Here is a 24,024-nt window from a genome sequence, read left to right on the forward strand (position 1 = left end):
CTTCTTGCTGCTCCATGTTTCATTTGTGCCTCATTAAGGCCAGCTAGAAAACTGTAATTAGCAATAGTTTCAGTTTAAAAAAATTATGTCCACAATTGGAATGTCTTGACTAGAAAGAGTTTTCAAAATTAGTGTTTTATTTTTTTCATTTGTGTTTTCTCTTTCATCTGATCATAGTTCATTTCAAAAAGTATGTCTGTGAGCTTCTGAATATATGTTCAAAGATACAAAGTAGATCCTCCCTTTGTCTTACTAACGGTGTATATTTTTGAAGTTGTCTTTTGAAATAGTTTTGATTCCAACCAGTGTAAATTTTCTTGAATTTTTGTCCTTAATTTGATTACCTAATTTTAGAATTCTGTACTTATTTAAATATGGATCTAATGGTGAAAAAACTTAAATTTGACTTTTTTTTTCTTTTGACAATAAGATATTTGGGACCAAGTTATTGCCTTTAACCATATAATGAAATAAATGAATTTTCAGTTTATCATGACCATATTTAATTTTTTATTCTATTTCTTTTACTCAATAATTTTGAAATAGAAATTTTGATTTTTTTTGAAAAAATATTTTACCAACCCTTTATTCTGTAAAATTATTTTTAAATTTTATGATAAAGTAGCTATATATAAAACACTGCTCATTTTTTGTATCATTGTATTCTTTTCTCCAGTGTTGTTTTAAAATGTTACTTTTTTTCATTTGTTCAGATTTATTATTTCATTTAGATGTTCTATTTAGTTTCCTGTATTTTAGCCCAACACAGCAATTTTGTCATTTGAGAATGAATATGTAGATACCATGGTTTTCTTGAATTGATTTCTAAATTAACTAAATTACATCTTATTTTGTAAACAGATGTTTGAATTTACTTTATTGCCATAATTTCTCTATTCCTTTTGGCAAAATACATCATTTTTTTTATTTCTAATCTCAGTGGCATTCACATTTGCTCTTTCTTTTTGTCTTTATATACAAATTGGATAAATATTCTTCCCATCTACTTTTTAATTTGATTTTGTACCATATGCCTTAAACAGGCTTTCAAAATATACACAATTTTCTTCTAAAATTTAGTTTGGCTCCCTTTCCCTAATTATATACAATATTTATATAACTACATTTTATTCCTGTTTCCGAGGTAGGAACTACATCATGGACTGTCTGAATTCCCAAATGACTAATTGTTAACTTGTCAGTGTATGGTTATTATTTAATTAGATGGAAACACTTCTCAGTTATTATGATAATGAATTGTGTCACTGGTAACTGATTTTTAAGCAGCTTGGAATTTTAAAAGCCATTCCTCCCCTTGATCATTTGAATAAAATTTGGTGGTTGACTTGATTGTTTGCATGTAGGTCATATGTGTCCTGTGGGTGAGAGCATATGGTGTGATCGGATCACTCTGTGTCGGGGGCGGGGGGCTGGGAATTCCTTGCAGAGACTGTGCTGCATTTTTACAGTACTGCTTCCTTAAGAATTCTTCTTCAGGCTCCCCCATTCTCACATTTGTGGTCTAGTCACTTGTATATCATTCAGCAATGCAAAACTTCTGTCAAAAAGATTAAGACTCTGTCCATTCCTGTAGTTACTAGAAAAACTGATGATACAGTCATAGAATGTGCAATCCTTATTTTCTTCTGTTTTCATATTATATGAAATTAATTCATTAGTTCCATATACTCTTGCAATTTCTAGTCTATGGACAATAGATTATTCTGTAGGTATTATTACTTGCTTTCTAAGATGAGATAGAGAAAAAGTTATAGAATAGGAAAACCATTGTTTTGGCAGATTTTTGAGAACTAATGTCAATCTTACAGTTGCTATTATTTTACTAAAATTCTTCTCATCTTTTTTTTTAAAAGATTTATTCATGAGAGACACAGAGAGAGAGAGAGAGAGAGAGAGGCAGAGACACAGGAAGAGGGAGAACTAGGCTCCATGCAGGGAGCCCCATGTGGGACTCGATCCTGGATCCTGGGATCACGCCCTGAGCCGAAGGCAGACTTTCAACCACTAAGCCACCCAGGCATCCCTCATATTCTTTTTATTTTTTAATTTTATTTTATGTATTTTTAAAATTTTTTTATTGGAATTTGATTTGCCAACATATAGTATAACACCCAGTGCTCATCCTGTCAAGTATTCTTTTAAAGCCTATTTGTTCATAGTGGTTAATCGTGAAGTTTGTTTTTGGCTCTTTGTTTTTTAGTTCATATATTTTTTGCACAATGTTTACGTTAGATATTCACCCTTTATAAATGAGCAAAAAAGAAATTTTAGTAATTTCTCTCATTCAAAGAATTGTATTATAGTTGTCAAGTCAAAATGGTTATTACTAAGTATGTACATTAACACAGCTAAATATGTTTTGGAGTTAAGATTTCTTGCCTGCAAACCTGAAAATAGAGATAAAGGAATTTGAAAGAATTTAGTATTGAGGAAGGAGTCAATCATTTAATCATACTTTTATATTTCAGAATGCTCTCTTGTTTCTCACTTGTAGATTGCAATACTGGCTGACAAGATGAGTTTCCTTGTGACTGCTCCAAAATGAAAGCTCCTCTGATATTGTTTAAGCTAGTTTTCCCAAGAGACTGTTAGCTATCCCCAACCGCTGTAAAATTTTTAGCTTAGAGCACCAAGAAAGGCTATAAGTTCTGACATTCTGAAGTTTTGTGTAGCATTTTGCATGTGAGTGAGCATGTGTGTATGTGCATGCACAAGCATATGCATTTATCTGTGGTTTATTTCCAAGATGTATCCAGGTAGAAGCTGTGTTGCTGTAACAAAGAGTTCCAGAAAGGGGTGGCTTAGCCATGGTAGCAGTTTTTCTCTTACATAAGAGAAAATTTTTATTTTCTAAAAATAAAAAGAAATTTTTATTTTTAATTTATTTTTATTTTTTTAAAGATTTTATTTATTCATGAGAGTCACAGAGAGAGAGGCAGATACACAGGCAGAGGGAGAAGCAGGCTCCTTGCAGGGAGCCTGATGTGGGACTCGATCCCAGGATTCCAGGATCGCACCCTGGGCCAAAGGCAGACAGACATTCAACTGCTGAGCCACCCAGGGATCCCTGCATAACAGTTTATAAGTAGACAGTTAGTTGGCCCATGGTGATTAAGCAGTTCTGCCCCCGATGTGGCTCATTCCCAAGCCTGAACCTGACACATTCATGTTCTAGCTCAAGTATTGTGGAAGGCAAGCATACAGAAGTGACACACAAGGGACATATATGACGTGTGCGCACATTCCCATGTGGAGAACTTCATCCTTTGGTCACAACCAACTGCAAGAGAGTCTCAGAAATATTATCTCTAATGCTGCTCACACTCATGGGAGGTGTCTGTCACCATATGAGAATGGAGGACAGAATAGGTCCTGGGAGATGGTTAGCAGTCTGCCACACAGTGTTTTCATTGGCAGTTTTCATGAAATAGAGAAAAGTCACTGTAGACCCAAAACATGTAAAACCACTGATATAGATCGAAAGTTCTGGAAGTAGTAACCCTATTCTAAAATAACATATTTTGGAAAGCCCTTTTACATTCTTTAAAGTCACAGAAAATATAGTTTTCCTACACTCACATTTTAAAAATATATAAATAATACACGGTAACAAACATAGTATATAAGAGAAATAAAAAAGGCATTATGATTACTAAAACCTTGCAAGTTCCAGGATGTCACTGGTCAGGCAGGAGCATCTGTAAAGGCAGGATGGAGAGTGGAATCACTGTGTACACACATGGGATGGCTGTGGTCACTATAGCTGCAGTTGGGAGACTGATAGGTTGTCTAGAAATTTGGAGTTAACATCAGTAATGCAATTTTCCACGAACAACTTTTATAAAAGTTTTAAAAATAGCAATTTTAGTATTCTCTCAAAACACATGTTAAGTACATTCCTAGAAAGAAAATACAGTACATACTAAAACCCATGCAAAAAGATGCAGTGATATTGTAGTCTTGGATCATCCTGGCAATTTTGGGGGTTTTTTTGTTTGTTGGTTTGTTTTTAAGATTGATTTATTTTAGAGCATGTGAGTGAGAAAAGGGACCTAGAGAAAAGGGAGAGAATCTCAAGCAGACTCCCTGTTGACCTCGAAGTCTGATGCAAGGCTCAACTTCAAGACCCTGAGATCATGACCTGAGCCAAAAAAAAAAAGCCAGACACTCAACTGACAGAGGTACCTAGGGGCCCCCATCCTAACAGTTTTCATAGCAAGTTTTCCTTGCATACATGGCTTCTAAGTCATTTGTAAGGCCTATGGGGTACATGGAAATTCTCTGTTGTGTGTATGACAGTGTGTACACTCCAGAGCCTCTGGGTCTTTCCTCTTTGATCATTAAAGACCAGAAATGGCCCCCCATAATTGTTAAAAATACCCCTTCCCCCACCAACACACACACTTCAAGTGGCAGGTCTTATTTTTATATAATTTCCCCCCTAGAACTCGTCCCTGTGTTTTGCTCTTTCAATTTTTCATACACATGCACACCCTAGAGCTTTTGTATCTCAGCAGGATCAGTTCAGTATTTTAGTACAGCCACCTTCAAGGAATCAGATTGCTTTCAGCACAGGTGGCCACCAGCTCAGGAAATTGCACCCTTGTTGTTCTTGTCTGCACCTGCTTTCTCCAACCCCTGTTTTACCCTGTTGTCATTGACTGACCTTTATTTGGACTTGATCTTTGGGATCACTGTCATTTTGCTTTACCTTTGCTCTACCTGTGTCATCGAACACTAGGTCTGGAAAAAACATTAGTGATCTTTTATTTTAATCACTTCATTTTACAGACCTTCTATATAAGTTCCAAAAGGTTATAGTAACTTGCCCAAGGACATATGGTTAGTTCTAACTCTCAAGTGGGCCAAGGGTATTTCTTATTGCTTGCATTGCATATTTCCCTTGAGAACCAAGCATCCTTTTTATTCTGTCCAAGTTTCTCCCAACTTGGCCCTAGACCACAGCTTGTTTCCCGAGTTAGTAGGTAGATACCAGAAGGACCTATGTCAGCTCTACTGTATTTCTTTTTGCTTCAATTTGCTCATTAATGTTGAATCCATTTCTTGGTAGGGACTTTTTCAAAACCCTTGTCTGTTTTTTGATGACTAGTTAAGATTTGTAATTGGCAAAGTTACTTAACTGGGAAGGAATAGAGTGCATCTTTTATTTTATTCCTGCTTCTCAGTGAAGCACTTCATGGTGTCCCTTCATTGATGCTGAGTACCATATTGCAGACTTGCAGGAGTCCACTGAACTACCTGGCTTGTGCACATGCACACATTCTGAAATTTAAATTTGCATAACTTCACCAAGACTCCTTAAGTTCCCCATTCTGTCCAGACTTTTGTCCTATTTCCTGTTTTTCTCTTCTTTAAATATTTTATTTATTTATTTGAGAGAGATATATATAGTAAGAGAGAGCATGAGCAGGGCGAAGAGGGAGAAGCAGGCTCCCCACTGAGCAGGGAGCCCAGTGTGAGCCTCAGTTCCAGACCCTGGGATCATGACCTGAGCTGAAGACAAATGTTTAACCGACTGAGCCACCCCAGCACCCCTGTTTCCTGCTTTTGAACCAGAAAATTCTCTAGACGCTCAGCCATTTCATTCCTAACACTCTTAAGACCAGCCTGGCATATGTAGGTCTGCCATGTACATTCGTGTATTTAAAAAACTCACAGTAGGCTTATGCCTTCAGCTGGAATATTAGCTCCTTGCTTGTCACATTAGCCTTTTACATATCATTTAGACATTTTATCACATTCAGTTTAGCTTTCTGTTATCCCTCAAGCCATAGTAATTAGAGGAAGGGTTTTTTTTCTATAGAGAGCAGACCCAGTGTGGACTTGCAGTTATCAAAAATACATGTGATTAATGCCTGAAACGTTGTCTTTGTGTGAGTGATATCTTGATCATTAGCAGCGATGTTTCTATTTTTATGTGTAGTCTTAGGAAGAATATTTTTTCATACTTATGAAATACAGAAAAATCAAGAATGTTAAAACTGGCTTCCTCCCCCCCCCCCTTTTTTAAAGATTTTATTTATTTATTCATGAGAGACAGAGAATGAGAGGCAAAGACACAGGCAGAAGAAGAAGCAGGCTTCGTGCAGGGAGCCCGACGTGGGACTCGATCCTGGGTCTCCAGATTCAGGCCCTGGCCCGAAGGCAGGTGCCAAACCACTGAGCACTCAGGGATCCCCAACTGGCCTCATTTTTAATGATTGCTTTACATGTAAAAACTATTGGTATGCATGGGATTAAAACATGAAATATTTGAGATATAGGTAAAGAGATATACAGCAGCTAATGAAGAAGGGATACAGAGTGGCCATTATAGAGCACCTCTTGAGTGAAGTCCCTGCATTTGACCACACAACTTATTTCCAAAATTCCTAAGATCAAAGGCAAAAGACAAACACAAAAAGTCAATAGACCTCACTTTTTGAATGCATCATTGGTTTGCATGTCGAAAGTACCAGACTGCATTTGAATAATGTTTCACTGGTAATTGTGTGAGGATGGCAAGGACATAGTTCACAACGGCCATTTCCTATTCTGGCTGTTGACAACAGATTGAGAGTTAATTAAATTGGAATTTATAAAGATGTGTCAATTCCGAGATAGAGTGGTAAAGTAGTAGATTCTAGCTCTCTAATTCTCTAGTGGTCTAACTTGCTGTACTTGCTGCAATTGTTGCCTTGCTACTGAAGGCAACATTTCCCATAGTGAACATAATCAGTAGAACACTAGTTCCTCAGAATTATTCAATTGAGAGCTGTGCTCTGAATTTTCAGGAGCCTGAGAAATGCTTTACTCATTTGCACAGTAAAGGCTCCAAAGCTCTGGAATAGATAAAACTGTTGAACTTTGTGTCAAGCAGAGTCTCTTGAACTTAATTGGTGATGCAATCTTCTATTTCCCTAGGAACATCTCATGGATTGCTATCATAGAAAGTCTTTTGAGAAATGAAGAAGTAAAGAATGAAGGTTTGGCATGTATGTCACTGATCTGTGACATAAGTATTTCAGACATTAGGTGATGGACAGGCATTCTCTGTCAGTAACAAGAGGAGAGTTGTGTGTCAGGATTTTCATCTAGGTGCTTGGTGTGATTTAGATGGCATGTTTGGATTTTGATAGGAAAATCTAAAAAAAAAATTAAGATTTTATTGATTTATTTATGAGACACACACACACACACACAGAAAGAGAGAGAGGCAGAGATACAGGCAGAGGGAGAAGCAGGCTCCATGCAGGGAGCCCTATGTGGGACTCGATCCCAGAACTCCAGGATCAAGCCCTGGGCCAAAGGCAGTCGCTAAACAACTGAGCCACCCAGGGATCCCCTTGATAGGAAAATCTAAGGTTGATTTCAAACCTTATCTTTATGAAACTCTACTCTTATAGTGTGCTATAAGTTGAACTGCTGGCTCATTATTAATTTACATTGTCATCCAACTTTGTTCATGGTCGTTGGCTTTTTTTTTTTTTTTTGCAAATGGAATTTCCTTCTCCAATGAACTGTACAATCTCCTCAAAGAGGAAAATGTTTAATAGATTACTCAGTGTAATACTTTCTAGTCCTCTTAGTTGGCCTTGCTCAGATTGCAAGAAATAGAGATGTGTTGGGGGCAAGGGAACTTTAAGTAATTGCAGGGGAGGAGGAGGGAATTAAACATGCATTTGACCTCTTTTCTTTTGCTATATGATTTTGGGGGACTCTTTGTTCTTCTCAGGGATCTCCTCTGGTATCCAAGAAGGCGATTGTCTTAAGTAATAGTACGTTGTCTCTCTGTGACAGCTTTGTCCCTTGCACTTGTCTCATGGCCAATAGCTGATTGGGTAATACAACTGATTTTGCTCCCAGCTAAGGAGCTGATGTCTCAGGGGAATAGTAGAGGTAAGATGACCATCCAAAAGCAGCAAAGCCTACCCTGGACACTGCACTTTCCAGCTGTGATGCCTCATTTCGAAGCAGATAGCCCACCCCAAATGTTACTTCTTAGATATGGTATCTGTATTCAGGTGATATAAACTTAAGAGGACATACTTGAGAATTCCACGATTTGAAAGATCACAAACTAAGCACTCAGTAAACAATGGTTGGTGTTACTATAATTTCAGAATCTTTCAGAATCTTTCTAAATCTCACTCTTCATATGTGGTATCTTAAAATTTCACTCCTTGCTAAGTAGTATATTGGGTTCTTTATACTTATTACTTGCAATTCATATAACAGCTTTGGAAGTAAGTTTGATTTTGCCATTTGAATAATGAGACAAAAACTCAAAGCTGTTACAAAGCTGGAGCATCTTCAGACAACTATGAAAAAAGCAGAGCTGGGCTCAGCAACTTGATTTTCTAACTTTAAACCCAGTCTGCCTTCTTTCCACTGTGGCATGCTGGGTTACTTCAGATGGAGAATTCAAGGGAAATGTCTTGCATATATCAGAAGGGTTTGTGGGGTTTTTTTAAATTAGAAATTAAAGAAGATATCAGAGAAACCAGTATGTACATACAATTTAAAGTCTACTAGAGTATTTCTTCCATTTTCTGGTTTATGCACAACTGATTGATTTAATTTGAAGAGATAAATTGTTGACACTTTGGAATGTTATGTTACATTAACTTAACTGTGGTGTTGATAACCTCTAGACAAAAACTGAAGTCCATTGTCTGCTTTATCCCCCTCTTTATTACTTTACATCAAAGACAGTAACTAAATGTATCTCCTGCTACCTGTGTGTTCCTAACAAAATCAGTTGTTTATACACTACCAAACTGTCTTTTGGGCACTGCCTCATCAGAAGACTGGATAAGGTTACATAGAAGCATCGTTATACAACTAAACTGCAACAAAATTAGTTCATTCCTTGATATTTATTAAGCACCTACTCTGTCATGGCATGCAAATTGCTGCCCTCATAGAGATGACAGTCTGATCTTTCTTCATAATCCATTGCCTGATAATCCTACTTGTATTCCTGTGTTCTCTCCTCCTATCCCCTAGACACACATGCACACACACACATGCGTATGCCTACTGATAGTTTTCTCAACTGATAAAGGAGAAGCAATCAAATAATCTTTTTCTCCTCCTCTGAATTAGTTCTCTGTGCTGTAAAACAAAATACCACAAATTTAGCAGCTTAAAACAGCACATATTTATTATCACAGTTTCCCTGGGTCAGGAGTCTGTGCACAACTTAGCTGATTTCTCTGTTCAGGCTGAAACCAGGTCTTGGCCAGCTGCATTCTCATTTACAGCTTGGAATCCTCTTCCCCACTCATTTAGGTTGCTGGAAGAATTCACTTCCTTACAGCTGTAGGGTTGAAGCCCTCAGCTCTTAGAGGTCACCTCTCTCCATAGGCAATTCACAACTTGGTTGTTTGCTTCTTCAAGGCCAGCCGGAGAGTGTTTCTGCCTCCGTTGGTTAACGTGGAGTTCTTTGTAACATAATCAAAAGGGTGACAGCCCATTTTCTTTCCCATTTTTGATTGGCTAAAAGCAAATTACAGTTTCTTCCTATACCCAAGGGGAGGAAATTATACAAAGGTGACTCACTGGGGTACCCTAGGGTGTGTCTGTCACACCATCTACCAAATAATAATAATAAAAATTATAGAGCATTTTTTGAGCTCTTTCCCTGAACCAGCACTATTCAAAGCATTATATATTTATTGATTTAATAATCACAAAAACTGTATGAAGTGAAGAGTTTGTTATTCTAAGTTTACATATGATGAAACTAAAATGTAGAGAGGTGGACCTTCTCAGCTAGCCTTTATCCATCAAAAAAAAAATAGGCAAAAACGATAACAGCAAGTCTTGGTGCTACATATTTCTTCAGCTACCACCACTCACTGCATTTTGCTTTATAACAAGGTTCTTTACCTCCCTCGTCAGAGTTTTGGTAGCTGTCTCTGTCTCTGTCTTTTGTCTTTGTCTCTGTCTCTCTCTCTCTTTACTGAGGTAAAACTGGTGTTTAATATTATATAAACTCCAGGTACAACATTATAATTTGACATCTGTGTGTACTACAAAGTGATCACCACAAAACCTGGTTGCCATACTTCACCCACCCTCACTCCCTTCCCTATGGCACTGACCAATTCTCTTTGAGTTTGTTTTTGTTTTATTTGTTTTGTTAGATTCCACACATGAGGGAAATCATTTGGTATTTCTCTTTCGCCATATTATTTCTCTTAGTGTAATACCTTTAAGGTCCATCTAGTCTCTTGCAATTGACAAGATTTTTTTAATCACTGAGTAATATTTATACACATATTTATATATATTATATATACCATATCTTTATCATGCACTGATGAACATTTATGTTGTTGCCATTTCTTGGCTATTGTAAAAATACCTTCAATATACATAGGTGTCTATATATCTTTTCAAATAGTGTTTTTGTGTTCCTCTGATAGATATATAGAAGTGGAACATCTGGATCCTGGTGTAGTTCTATTCTTAATTTTTTTAAATAAATTTATTTTTTATTGGTGTTCAATTTACCAACATACAGAATAACACCTTAATTTTTAAAAAAATGTATTTACTTGAGAGAGAGTGTGCAGTAGCAGGGTAAGGGGAAGAGAAAGAGGGAGAGAATCACTACTGAGCATGGAGCCCAACTTGGGGCTTGATCCCAGGACCCTGAAATCATGACCTGAGCTGAAACCAAGAGTCAGACACTTAACCGACTGCACTATCCAGGTACCCCCTATTCTTAATTATTTGAGGAACCTCCATCTTGTTTGACTTGGTAGGCTGTAACAATTTACATTTCTACCAACAGTGTGGATAATTGTTATTTCTTCTCTTTTTAATAATAGCCATTCTAAGAGGTGTGAGATGATATCTCATTGTGGTTTTGATTTGTATTTCCTTTATAATTAGTGATGTTTTACACCTTTTCATGTGCTTGTTGGCCATTTGTATGTCTTTCTTAGAAAAATATCTATTCAAGTCTTCTGCCTGTTTTTATCACTGCATTCCCAGTACCTAGCATATGAAGATTTTGAGTGTTAATTAAAGGAAGCCATATGGTATAAAGAGGTATCATTTTGGGGGATTATATTGTTTCACCACTTACCTATCTACAGGGTCGTTATAGGTACAAAATTAACTATAGTCATTATAGTTATTGATTTTAGTTATTATTGAACAGTAAGTGGATTGGAGCCATTGTTAAACTATATAGAGGAGAAAAAAGGTAAATTCAGGCATGGATATTTACAGATTCCAAAGGGAGAATTAGAAGCATTCCAGATAACCAGGCCTGGCAGTTCTCACAGTTACCTTTTTCCTCTCTGGGCACTTACCATACTATCTGTCTTATTCTAGGTGCTAGGCTTTTGTGGTAGCAGAAGCTGTCCATTTCATAGTTCCTGGCACGTAGTAGATGCTTATGAAATGTTTGTTAAAGAAATGAATGACTAATAGATAGTCACTTAAACACAGCTGTTCAGTGTATTACAAGTAGAAACAGTGATTCACTGCTTCCCACTACATTATGACATAATCTTATTTTATCTACACAAGAGCATGAGCTTGATTTTCACTAAATAAAGCATTAGTATTCTGTCTCATGGTTGGATACATTGAAAGTTTTCTTTATTTCCCTCCCACAGTGGGAACATTGATAAAAATGCAATTATAAGAGAGATTTTTTTAAGACATTTACATATTCTCCAATTTGCTAAAACTTGTTCAAACTTTATTTATCTGCATTTGTATTAAAAAATCACTTCATACCAAGATCCATCAAATTCCCAAATGACCAGGGGTTGTCCACAAAATTGAATAAAAGAGATAGGCATAAAAACACACGTCTCTAGTTTTGAGAAGTTGATAAAAACTTGATATATCAATGACTTTACTTTTGCCTTTAGGCATCTTTATCTTATGCTTACCTGTTTCATTACAGGCTATATTTCTTCTGAGCAAACTGCTAAAACATCAAAGAGAATATAGCACTTTGAATAGAGACTCCTCCCTTTGAAATCTGCAAATGGGATGGTTCTTAGAAAAGGTGGCAGAGTGTAAAAACATAGAATAATGTCATTAGAAAATGATTATTGTTGCTCATAAGATTGTAGAGAAGATTGAGAGAAATCTCATGTGTATAGTAATTGAAACTCAACAATTGAAAACTTTTAAGAATCAATATATGAAAATTCCTTTTTCATATATTTCTAATATGCACACCCTGCAAATGTGGTTTTCCTTATTGTATATGCTGAAATTCATGGCAGTAATTACGAGAAAACTTTTATTTTTCTCTTATTGCTAGGGAATTCTTTTTTCCCATTGCTTGGAGCCTGAGAAATTGCTTGCCAACATGTCTTGCTTTAGGGAATGGCCTCCCCAACCTTTGATTGAACATTTCCTCTGTGGACTTGGGGGCTTGGGGCTTGGTCAGGTCATGCGGTGGGAGAGAGAACAGTTATCTTAGAATGTGCAAGAGATCCCATTTTAAAGAAGACCATTATCTTAGCCAAGTGGTTGGTTTGCCTTACAAATTGCATGTGTTTGGTGTATATGTGTGTGTACATGCATGGATATATATATATATATATACATACATATATATATATACACGTATATGTATATATGTGTATATATGTGTGTAGGTATGAATGAATGTATAGAGAGATACAAGTAGATTCATACAGATATATGTTTCTATGCATTTTTTTAATGAGAAGACAATAAGCAGTTCCCACAGGACTAGTTTTCATTATGCCGTTTTATTATATTTAGTTTCAAAGCCCTTTGCAATTCACATCCACAAAAGTCTCATCAAATAATGAACTGTTGTTGTATACTTCTTTTGTCCATCCCTCTGCTTGAAGAACTTCATTCCAATTAAGCATTATATCCAGCATCATCCAGAGTGTGGGAGAGCTTCCATCTCCCAAACCCTTCCATGCTGAACTTTATACCTTGTGATTTTCACCCTAGTGCTCAGCAGTGATTCCCCAAGGAGTAAGTGATAGAGAGAACTAAGGCACCAGCTCAGTTCAGAAGAGGGACTTTTATGATAAAAGCCCTATTGTAACAGTGATAACACAAAAGCCTGCTACTTTTCCATCTAAATGTTGATTTGGGGGGGGGGGTAATATATCTATATCCTCTCTGAGATTTCCCTTTTGTTTACTTTAGCTTACTCTACATGCATATTTAAAAAAAAGGTGGAAGGAGGATGAACATGGTGTAACACTTCATTTTTTTTCTCGGACACTTAACTGACAGAGCCACCCAGGTGCCCTTGAAATTACAGTCTCTACTTTTTAAAAGAAAAGATGTTATGTTTGCTTATATTTTGATGTATTTTTTAGAAAGGAATGCCAGATAGTTGTTTCCTTTTTTTTAATAAAGATTTTTATTTACTTATTAGAGAGAGAAAGCATGAGCCAGGGGTGAGGGGTAGGAGAGGTTAGAAGGAGACTCCATGCTGACCAGGGAGCCCGATGCAGGACTCTATCCCAGGACCCTGGGATCATGACCTGGGCTGGCAGCAAACACTTAACCGAGTCACCCCTGTACCCCAAAATAGTTGTTTCTTGAAGTGGGCTTTGAACTTGAAGTTGTTTAGGCTTGTAGACTAAAGCCTATTATGTCATTCTTTACAAGTTTTTACTACTTTTAAAAATCATTAACTTTATCTTTATTATTGAAGTATAGTTGACATACAATGCTATATTTGTTTCAGGTCTATAACATAGTGGTCTGACAATTCTATACATTACTCAATGCTCACCACAATAAGCGTAGTCACCATACAACGTTATTGCATTATTATTGACTATATTCCCTATGCTATACATTTCATCTCTGTGTTTTATTATTTTATAACTGGAAGTTTGTACCTCCTACTCCCCTTTACCTATTTCATCTATCTCCTACCCAACTGTCCTCTGGCAACCACCAGTTTATATTTAAGTATTTAAGAGTGTGGGAGGTTTTTTTGTTTTGTTTTGTTTTGTTTTTTTGTTCTGGTTCATTTTGTTTTTTAGATTCCACATATAAGTAAAATCATATGGTATTTGTCTTTGACTTATTTCACTTAGCATAATCTCTAGTTTTATTTTCACTATTTTACTTATTTTGAATATTTGATTTTTGTGTTGTAGTGAAAGTTATCCCATGTCCAGATCTGAGAGCATTTTTTGATCACTTGTTCAACAGGGATTTAGTATCTAACATGTGCATATTCATTGTGCTTAGGTTTATTTCATTTGACTGCTTCTGACTGATTTACAGCTCTTAACACATCATTTCCCAAAATATTCTGAAGAATACTTGTTCCATGAAATATTGATAATTGTTCTGTAAGGGGATTACAGGGTTAAAAAATTGGAGAAATATCACATTATAGGTATATTCTTAGGTATTAAAAATAAACTATAGTACATTAGAAAGTACTTAGAAAGTAAAGAAAACTGTTTTAACCATATTTAATAAATACAAACTGATTCTATCAGCAGAATCAGTTTACTGGGGAGCTTGTATGGCTCAGTAGGTTAAGTGTCTGCCTTTGGCTCAAGTCATGATCTCAGGGTCCTGGTATCCAGCCCCATGTAGGGTTCCCTCTCCTTCTGTCCCTACCCCCTGCTTGTGCGTTCTCTCTCTCTCTCTCTCTCATAAATAAATACATAAACTCTGTTTAAAAAAGATTTAATTTCCTTTTAGATGTATTACCCATTAAAATTAAAATTACCTATTTAAATTACTGTTTTGCAAAGTACTGTTTGGGTAATGGTGTCTTTTTTTTTTTTTTTTTTTTTTTAATGATTTGCTTTATTTATTCATGGGAAAGAAAGAGAGGCAGAGACATAGGCAGAGGGAGAAGCAGACTCCCTGCACGGAAGCCTGATGCAAGACTTGATCCCAGGACCCTGGGATCGCAACCCGAGTCAAAGGCAGATGCTCAACCATTGAGCCATCCAAGCACCCCAGTAAATATTGTCTTAATGCAGCTTTAGAAATAGCATTCAAAAGTTAGTGGCCAGATTATCCTTAGTCTATTGTCAGTCCTGTCTCCCTTACTGATCCTTTCTTTATCAGCAGCCCTCTTTCATTTTTATGCCTAACTTTATGCTTAAAGAATTACATTTTTGCTTATGGATAAACCTTGAGCATACCTATGGAGTCTTATGAGCCACCTGAATTCTACTAAGTGATAAGGTAAAAAAATGAAAAATTTCCTATTAGAATGAATAATATCCTACCTTTGATTCTTACTGGGGTCCATAGTTCAAGAGTACTGGGTGCTTGATCGGAGTATGAATGTCAGTGATGGGATGCCTGGGTGGCTCAGTGGTTGAGCAGTTGCCTTCTGCTAAGGACATGATCCCGGGGTCCTAGGATCAAGTCCTACATCGGGCTCCCATAGGGAGCCTGCTTCTCGCTCTGCCTTTGTCTCTGCCTCTCTCTGTGTGTGTCTTTCGTGAATAAATAAATACTTTTAAAAAATTAAAAAAGAAGGTCAGTGATGACAGCTTATTGTTCATCTGCTTGTTACTCTTTTGCTGTTGCATTTGCCTTCTGGTTAGTCTCCACTGCCTGGCTTGTGTCTGCCATAAAGACTCTATGGATTTTTTTTTTTTTTAAATTGGGCACCACAACTTACATAGTATACTGCACATACTGTTGACCTAAATAATTCTACATGGTTTGATAGATACTAGCACACACATACAATATAGCTCACTTCCCTTGCATCTTTCCTTGCATTTCTTCCTACCTCTGTCAGACAGCTTTTGTTTGGTCTTTCTAGCAGAATCTACATTTCCTGCCCATTCCTTCTAGATCAGTATTTCTCAGGGCTCTGCTTTAGAGCTGTCTTCTATTCCAGTAAATTCTTCTTCCATGTTCTCATCATATCCTTGTTTTCTTCTTTGCTGATAATTGCTAGTTTTCATTGATCCCTCCCATACTGTTGAGCTTCCTGCCCTGAGTCTTAGTTATTGATTAGACTTCTTTATTTGGATGCCTTTAAGATACCTTATATCAACACATCCAAAACAAATCCCATCACTTCTTTGTCCACATTCCTGCTCCTCCTTGTATTTTTCCCATCCTGATTTCTGCTACCAGTATTCACCAACTTACCCAAACTTTATGCCTGAGACTCATCATTTACACCTTTGTCTCATTCACCACTCATTACATGTGCACTCAGCCCTATCCAGTCTGCGGTTCCTGTACCTCTCTTGAATAGCTCTCTTCTCTTTACTTGCATTGCCTGAATTATCTTAAGACTTCATCATTTATACCTTGACCTTCTCTTGATGATTCTCGAACAGGAACCTCTGTCCCTAGTCTTGGCTATGTCCAGGGCATCCCCTACACTATATGTAGAATGATATATCTGAGACATCTGCTTAAAATTGTTATTAGCACCTCAACTGGTTTAAAACCAAACCTCCTCTTCTCACTGTTGTCTTCATTTTGGTAAATAGAAATTTTATAATTGTAGTTGCCAAAGCCAAAAAAAAAAAAAAAAGTCTTTGATGTCATCCTTGCCTGATCTCTTTCTCTCTTACCACACATCCAATCCATCATTAAGTTCTGTTGGTTCAACCCTCAGAAGGAAATCAGAACCCAAGCATTTCCACTGCTGTCACCATAGTCCAAGCTACTCTCATCCTTTTCCTGGATCACCACAGTAACTACATACTTGTGTCCTTGTAAGTCTTTATCATCTAAAACTATGCTGTCCTGTAGAGTAACTATGAGTCACCAGTGGCTGCTGAGCAATAGAAATATGATTGATCTGAATTGAGATGCTTAAAAATATACACTAAATATTGAAGAATTAATACATAAAACAATGAAAATATCTTAATATTCTGTTATATATCAAAACAATAACATTTTGCATAGATGGTATTTAAAAATATGTTATTAGAATTTCACCTTCTTTTTTATTGTTTCAATGTGACTACTAAGAAAACAAATCACGTATGTGGCTGACATTTATGTTGCCATTGGATGGCACCACTCTAAAGTCTTTTTTACACACAGCAGTCAGAGCTATCCTTTTGAAATGTCAGAATTTCCCATTCCTCAGACCAGAATCCCCTCAAAGGCTTTGTAGCTCACTTGAGGGGAAAAGCCAGTCTGTACAGTGGGTCTGCAGCCCAGCACAATTCTGTAGCCTTCAGTCCAGTGTGCCTTCGGGTTTTCAGATCTCCTGGTGGGCCCCCCACAAGGATCAGTATCTGGATTGGCATCCCTTTACTTTACATACTCTTCCCCAGGCGATTTCAGGAATGCTTCCTTGCTTTTTTCAGGTTTCTACAGGAATATCCCTTATTAAGAGTGAGCATTCCAGAGGCCAATCCTGAACACCCCATCTAAACCAGCAGCCTGCCTACCTGCGTACAGGCAGTGTGAGGTGGCTTCACTTTGAATGGCTCCCCATTGTCTGAAGAATGAAATCCACATTGCTTAGTATATCTAGGTGTCGCGTTATTGTCTGGCTATTTTCAAACTCTCCAACACATCTCTCACTGTTCCATTTTGCAGCCCACATGCCATGCATTCTGAATCACTTACAGGAAATCTAAAATAAGAAAAAAGTGATAATATATTAGAGGTCTGAAGGATTATTATTAAGCATAGATATATTCGTGTATGGAATTAAAATTCATCGACCTTCAAAAACTGGCTACGGTGCAAGGAGAATTGGGATTTCCACCCTTTGAATTCCACAGACATCCATCCCACAAAATGGATGTTACTGTAATCAATACCAAAGGCAAGTTATAGACTCACGAACAAGGAGTTTGAACCTTTGTGAAAGGATCTCAACACAAATGAATTTCCCTTTACTCGTATTTATTTTCCTCTATAACAACTAAAACGTTCAGAGTTTTTTCCTCCTAATTAAAAAGGAAGCATAATTTATCAATAGCTTAGACACTTCATTAGAAGAGAGTTAAGGGAGTTTTTAGAATGAACATTTCTAGCGTGGGTAATCTGAAAAACAAGAATTTATAGCTCAGCAATAAATAAATAAATAAATCTTTCAGAAATGTTTATTGTTCCAGCTCATTAAAATGTTATGTCTTTTGGACAGTATTTCTTAAAGGCCATAAAATTAATAGTGTATTTTAAAAGTTTTATTGGCACGTATTTCCTAAGTCCAATTTAGCCCTAATGTTTAATTGTGCTGTCTCATACAGCCTGGAAGTCTGGCAGCTAATATTATTTTTCTGTTTTAAAAGAAAAACATTTTCCTTCAGGGCTAGCTTCCATATTTTTGAATGTGTTTATTTCACACTGCCTTGCATTTTCATGTGCTGAAATCTTGAGACTCTGTCAGAGCTAATCTGGATCTGGTATTTCTTTGTGTCTTAAAATTATGCTGAAATTTCAATTAATAACTAATCATGCTCTTGGCCTGGGAGAATGCATGAGACAAAAATCCTGCCTATCAGCTACCAGAGTTTAATTTTAAATCTTTCATTACATAAAGCGAGGGCAGCAATAATTTATTGAGTACCTGCAATACACTAGGCATTGCATGGACTATAGAAGATTATAAGGTACCGTGCATGTCCTCAAATATAGAAGAATTCTTACCTATTCATCGTGCCTGCTATAAATGCACTTCATAGCAAACAAATTTCTTTACCTCTTCAGGGAACTTGCCTTCCACCTACTAGTCCTATTTAAAATTTACACAATAAGAATACCTCTTCCCTTTTAGTCTTCCTAAGTGAAGTCGCTTTTTCTCAGGGTTCCGAAACCACAGACAGACGTTCAGAGTTAACATTCACAGAAAAATTTCAGACTTCTTAGAGGCATAACACTTAGATGGCCTGTCTTCTCTTCATCCTTTTGTCTTTGCTAGATCTCTTTCATAACACTGCTTGAAGACTTGTGCTCAAGCTCAGCTGCCTTTTTCATCCACCCCATTTCCTGGAGTCATCCTGAGCGTGTTTGGTGTCTGCTGAAATGTTCTTCCATTACCTTTACATCCTCAGTCCTAAAGCCCTCTACCCAGTCCTGAAGATTTTGCCTTTCTTTTCCTTTTTTGGAAGTATTCTGTTACCTGCTGGTGATGTCTTTCTGTTATGCATTCCTCTCCATTCCATCTTTTTCACAGGTAATAAAGTTATCTTGTTAAACATAAATCTTTTTGGACTCTTCCCAACTTTGACCTTTTTAATGGTAGTTTCCTTTTACCTAAGAGCAGGGTTTCTCACCTTTACCCTATTGTGGCACATGTTGAAAAGGTGATTAATGTGCAGAGGTAAATCAGGGGGCTAACTTGGACTTGGAGGTGACCAGCCAGAGGCGCCATGCTGATATATGCTCTGCCTCAAGCCTCCGGTTCACCTTAGGTACATTCACTGGGTCATCTCCATGTGGAGACTAAAGCCCAAACTCCTTAGATTCAGAGTCTTACTTAGTAGGATCCTCCCCTGCCCCTTCCCTCCAGAAATGGAGCCTGGAACAAGAACTTGAGTATAGTTAGTTTGGAAGCAGAAGCCAGAGATTAGATGATGTGAAGACAAGAGGAAATACCCTTGGAATGACTCAGTCACAGTTCTGCTGAGGGCCCTCTGAGAGTTGTCCCAGAGGACAACAGGGAAGCAAGACGTTTTACCACAGACCCTTGTCTCCCATGGATGGGGGCATTGCCCTCAGGGCCAGACTCTGCACTTCCAGGCTGCATCTGTAGCAAAGAAAACCCTAGAGTGTTATAGGTGTGGGTGGGACAAGTGCGCTGAAAAGCATTGCCCCATCTGCTCTATACTTATGTAGGCTAGATACAGATTCACCAATGTCCAGTCCAGTCTACCTCTCTACCACTCAGACCTTGTGCTTAATGTTAAGTTCCCTCTGTGACTAGTTCTGTAAAGAGTGGCTGGTCATGGTATTTTGGAAAGGAAAACAAACAAACAAACAAACAAACAAAAAAAAAAAAACAAAGAACCAGACTTCTGACCAGGGACTTAGTGGACTAGCTACACATACTGCTAGTCTCAGGCTGGTCTTAAGGCTATGATTGAAGTTCATTCCCCTTCCCTGTCACCCATCTCTGAATTTCCTCACACCCAGTGGAATTCTGCTAGTTTGCCTGGTGAAGTCATCCAGACTGTCATCCCTGAAGAGTCTGAGCCTTTGGCTCCCTTACTATTTCTGGCTGTCATTGTTGTAATCCATGTTCACTTGTTACCACCAGATACAGAAACACCAAGAGAGGTCCTAGTGAATCTCCAGTGTTCCCTACATCCTTCACTCTGCCTCTGTCCTATGGCAACAATCCTCTTTCCTCATGACACGTTGGTGCTGATTATCCCACCTGTCTGGTAACTCCTCTCTTTGCCTACTGACCCACCAGCATGAGAGACTCAGAGGAACCAGGCAGAGCTTTAGCTGCAGTGGTGCCCTCACCATGTCCAATAGTGCAGTGATTGTCACTTGGGGATGATTTTGCCTCAAAGGCACATCTGGTAATGTTTGAGGACATTTACAATTGTCACATTTGGGAAGGGGGGGTTGCTACTGCATCTAGTGCATAGAGGCCAGGGATGCTGGTCAACAACCTACAACATTCAGACAGCTGCCACAATAAAGAAGTATTTGGACTCAAATGACAATAGTGCCAAGTCTGTGAGACCTTGCCCTAGAAAAAATGATGCTCCCCTGGGGACATGTACTTTTTTAAAAAAATTTTTTCAATTTTTTTGGGGGAAGGGGGACATGGACTTTTAATATCACATGGTCTGGAACCGTGGGCACCAAAAGTACACAGTCTGCCAGTGGTTTCCTGTGAGAGATAGTATGAAGATTCACTCATCCCATCCGTTGGTTTCCAGGGCCATGTGTTCTACTGGGGACACAGGACCAAATGTCATCCATTTGTCATCCATTGGTTCAGTGTGTATACTGCATTCCAAATAGTCCTAGAATTGTCCAGTCAGAAGATAAGAAGGGTGGGGCACTTAATCCATTCAGATCAAAGGGCTGTGGTAGACACTGCGGTGGGATACTGGCATGGTGATATAACTGCATTACAGTTGTGCTGAACCCAGGCGGGCGGAAGAGATATACAGGGACCACAAGCATCTGCTATATGTAGAATATATTCACTATAAGGGCAGGGGCTTTTTCTTCAGTGCAATTGTATACACGTGCCAGGTACATGGGTTCATATGAGTGGCTTAATAAGTGTCTTGAATAAAGATGAAATAGCTCTGAGTGAGTCAACAGTGATTCAATGAATGAACAAAGTCTTGCCTGACATTTTCCAAGTGTATTGAATATTTTAGCATGGTTATCCATATCTTCTTAGATGCAGGAAACCTAGAATGTCCACTCTGCGGCTTCCCTGTCCATGTCATGGCAGCATTCAGCATACCTTATGTTTTTTCACAGCATCTCTCTTCTGAATTTGATCTACCATTATCCAGTTTAGAGTGGTTGGTATAATACTGACTTTCAGTTTCAGTGTTCTCCTTTGCTCCTGAATGGTGGTTCAGCTGACATGTTCATGAAGGCGTTGAGTGACATTTTAAGAGAGGAGTAGTATTTCTGTGGTGAAGATGGAGTGTGGAAAAGACCATAGACAGAAACATGGGGATGAGAAATCTCAGGTAGCAGTGACAATTAAAGATTAGGACACATGAAGCGTATATATGGGAATAAAAGAAAGTCTTTGAAAATGTAATTGGAGCCAGGCCATTGACCAGCAGGTTAAAGCACCTCACACCTTGATACCTGGTCCAGTTCCTGGTTGTCTGTGATGTCCTGCCTCTGCAGTAAAGCTCCTAATCTCTGCAGTACACTACATGCTTTATCTCTAAAGCCATTCTGTCCAAATCCTATCTTGCAGGACCTGGCTTCGCCTCTGGTATCAAGTTCTTCCTCACCACTCATGTCCATCTAGATATCATCCTCCAGCTTTTATTTTTTGCACTTCTTAATTCCCATTCACCCAATGTTTGACACTGTGTTATCTTCATTCCTCAATGATATAAGCAACCAGTCAAGGACAAGGCCAATTCTTTTATCTCCAATGTCAGCAAGCAGACTACATGCACATAGAAGGTGCAATAAATAATTGGAAAGTTAAAAGCATCCAATTTGATGATGCTTATCTGAATCTCTTCTACATGTGAATTTTTAAAAAATTAGTATGTTTAAAGAAAGAGGTTAATAGCATGCGGTTTCACATATTTACACTTTACCATTTACCTGTTTTTGTGTGTGTGTGTGTGTATGTGTGCACCCAAATTGGAAAGAAGTATGAGGGGGTTTGTATGACAGTGTGGGTATATTTGCCTTAATATTTTAGAACTTTTTCTTGTCTAAACTTCAGCCAGAGAAAAAAATCCAAGTGATCAGACTGGATTTCTTTAGCTTTCACAAATTTTAGAAAATTTAATTTATAAAAGATAATAGAAAAAAAATAAATAAAAGATAATAGAAAGGTATAAACATGGTGATTAAGGTGGTACCACTTAGGACGTAGTAAAATGCTAAAGATATAAAACTGTTTTGATGAAATCCCATGCATTTGTTTTCCTCACTACCAATAATGGGAATGCCTAGTAAAGATTTCCTTTAAATTGTTATATTTGTGTCATTATAGTAGTCACTGTAAAGTGCATTTTTTCTACTAGGAAATTCACCTTCTGCTAGGCTCCTTTTCTTCCTTTCTCCTACCCCGCACTTTCTCTCTCATGCACACACCCTGTTTTCACTTCTTTCCTGCATACTTTTGCTTTGAATTATCCTTGATGGATCTTGTTTTTTTCCGTTTATTTCCTAGATGGGAAGCGATGGAATTTTACGCCTGAGTTCTTCAGCACTAAATAATGAATTCTTTGCATATGCAGCTCAAGGATGGAAACAGCGACTGGCAGAAGGTAAATTTCTCTTTTCCATTATTCTTTGGCATATCTGAATACACACATTGTACTGAGCCTTGCGCCTTTCTCTGATTTCTGAGTCTTTTTCTCTCCCTGACGTATACTTTAATGTAGTAAAAACTCTCATTCTATTCCAAATGACTTCACTAAGTCTTTGTTATACTTGGCATTTTTGAAGGAAGCATAATATTATCTGGAACATAATAAAAAAAATTTTGATGTAGCTAGATTTTCTTTGGAATGGTAATTTTAATCACTTACTTGAGGCATTATGTATTCTCTTAATGTCCTAGAGCTTGAATAGTCTTCTTTTAATACTCTCTCCCCCTAAAGCCACCACTTTACCTTATTCTTCCTTTAGTCACCATGATTCCCGAAAGAACAAAAATAACCAATGGTACTATCATTTTACTGCCTTACTTGCTCAAATTGTAATGATCAGGTGTGACCCTACTTACTATACACAACTGAAATAATGCCTCCTTGAGAATATTAATGACTTTCTAATGGCAAAGCCCAGTTTCCTCTTCTTAGTCCTTAAATTTCAGGCTCCTTCTGCAATATCCTTTTTTTTTTTTTTTTTTTTTTTTACCTCGTCCAATTTGAAACGAAACGATCTACCTAAGACATTCACAGTATATTTTAAATTGTTTCCTGTGGCTGCATTGCTGATAGCGTTCCTCAGTTTTCTTCTAGAGCTTCTGTTCTTCCATCTAATGATACATGATGATGTCTCCACCATTCTCTTGGGTACCTTCTCCTGTAGCTGTGCACATTCGCAAAGCAGACTCTTTCACCTTCTTGGTAGTCCATATGCCAAAAACTTCCATATTGGCTCTAACTCCTTTTTCCTAACTCCATGTTCTGTTCCAAATGCCTGTTGGATCTCCCTAGCTGATATCAAGCACCTGAAAACTGTAATGTCAGTATTAACCTCACTTTCTTTTACTGTCTGCTGTCCCTTCTGCCCCCTATTTGTTAATATCACCGCTGTCCACAGAGCTCCTCACTTTGAAACTTGATGATCCCTCTGGTCCTCTTCCTTCTCCTGATCTGGTCATGAATTGTCAATTGTGCTGTGAATCTGATTCCCCTTGAA

The 24,024-nt window shown here is 37.6% G+C and overlaps 1 protein-coding gene across 11 annotated transcripts in view; it reads left to right on the forward strand.

The window, feature by feature from the left end:
* The window catches only part of ASXL3 (ASXL transcriptional regulator 3), a 182,091-nt gene that overhangs the window by 139,407 nt on the left and 18,660 nt on the right, over positions 1–24,024 (forward strand). For all 11 annotated transcript variants that reach the window (XM_077900395.1, XM_077900397.1, XM_077900396.1 and 8 more), the window contains one exon: positions 22,826–22,922. In XM_077900395.1, the coding sequence (XP_077756521.1) occupies positions 22,826–22,922 (97 nt within the window). The remainder of the gene's footprint in view (positions 1–22,825; positions 22,923–24,024) is intronic.

The sequence above is a fragment of the Canis aureus genome, chromosome 6 (assembly GCF_053574225.1).
Source record: "Canis aureus isolate CA01 chromosome 6, VMU_Caureus_v.1.0, whole genome shotgun sequence".
Classification (NCBI taxonomy): Eukaryota; Metazoa; Chordata; class Mammalia; order Carnivora; family Canidae; genus Canis; species Canis aureus.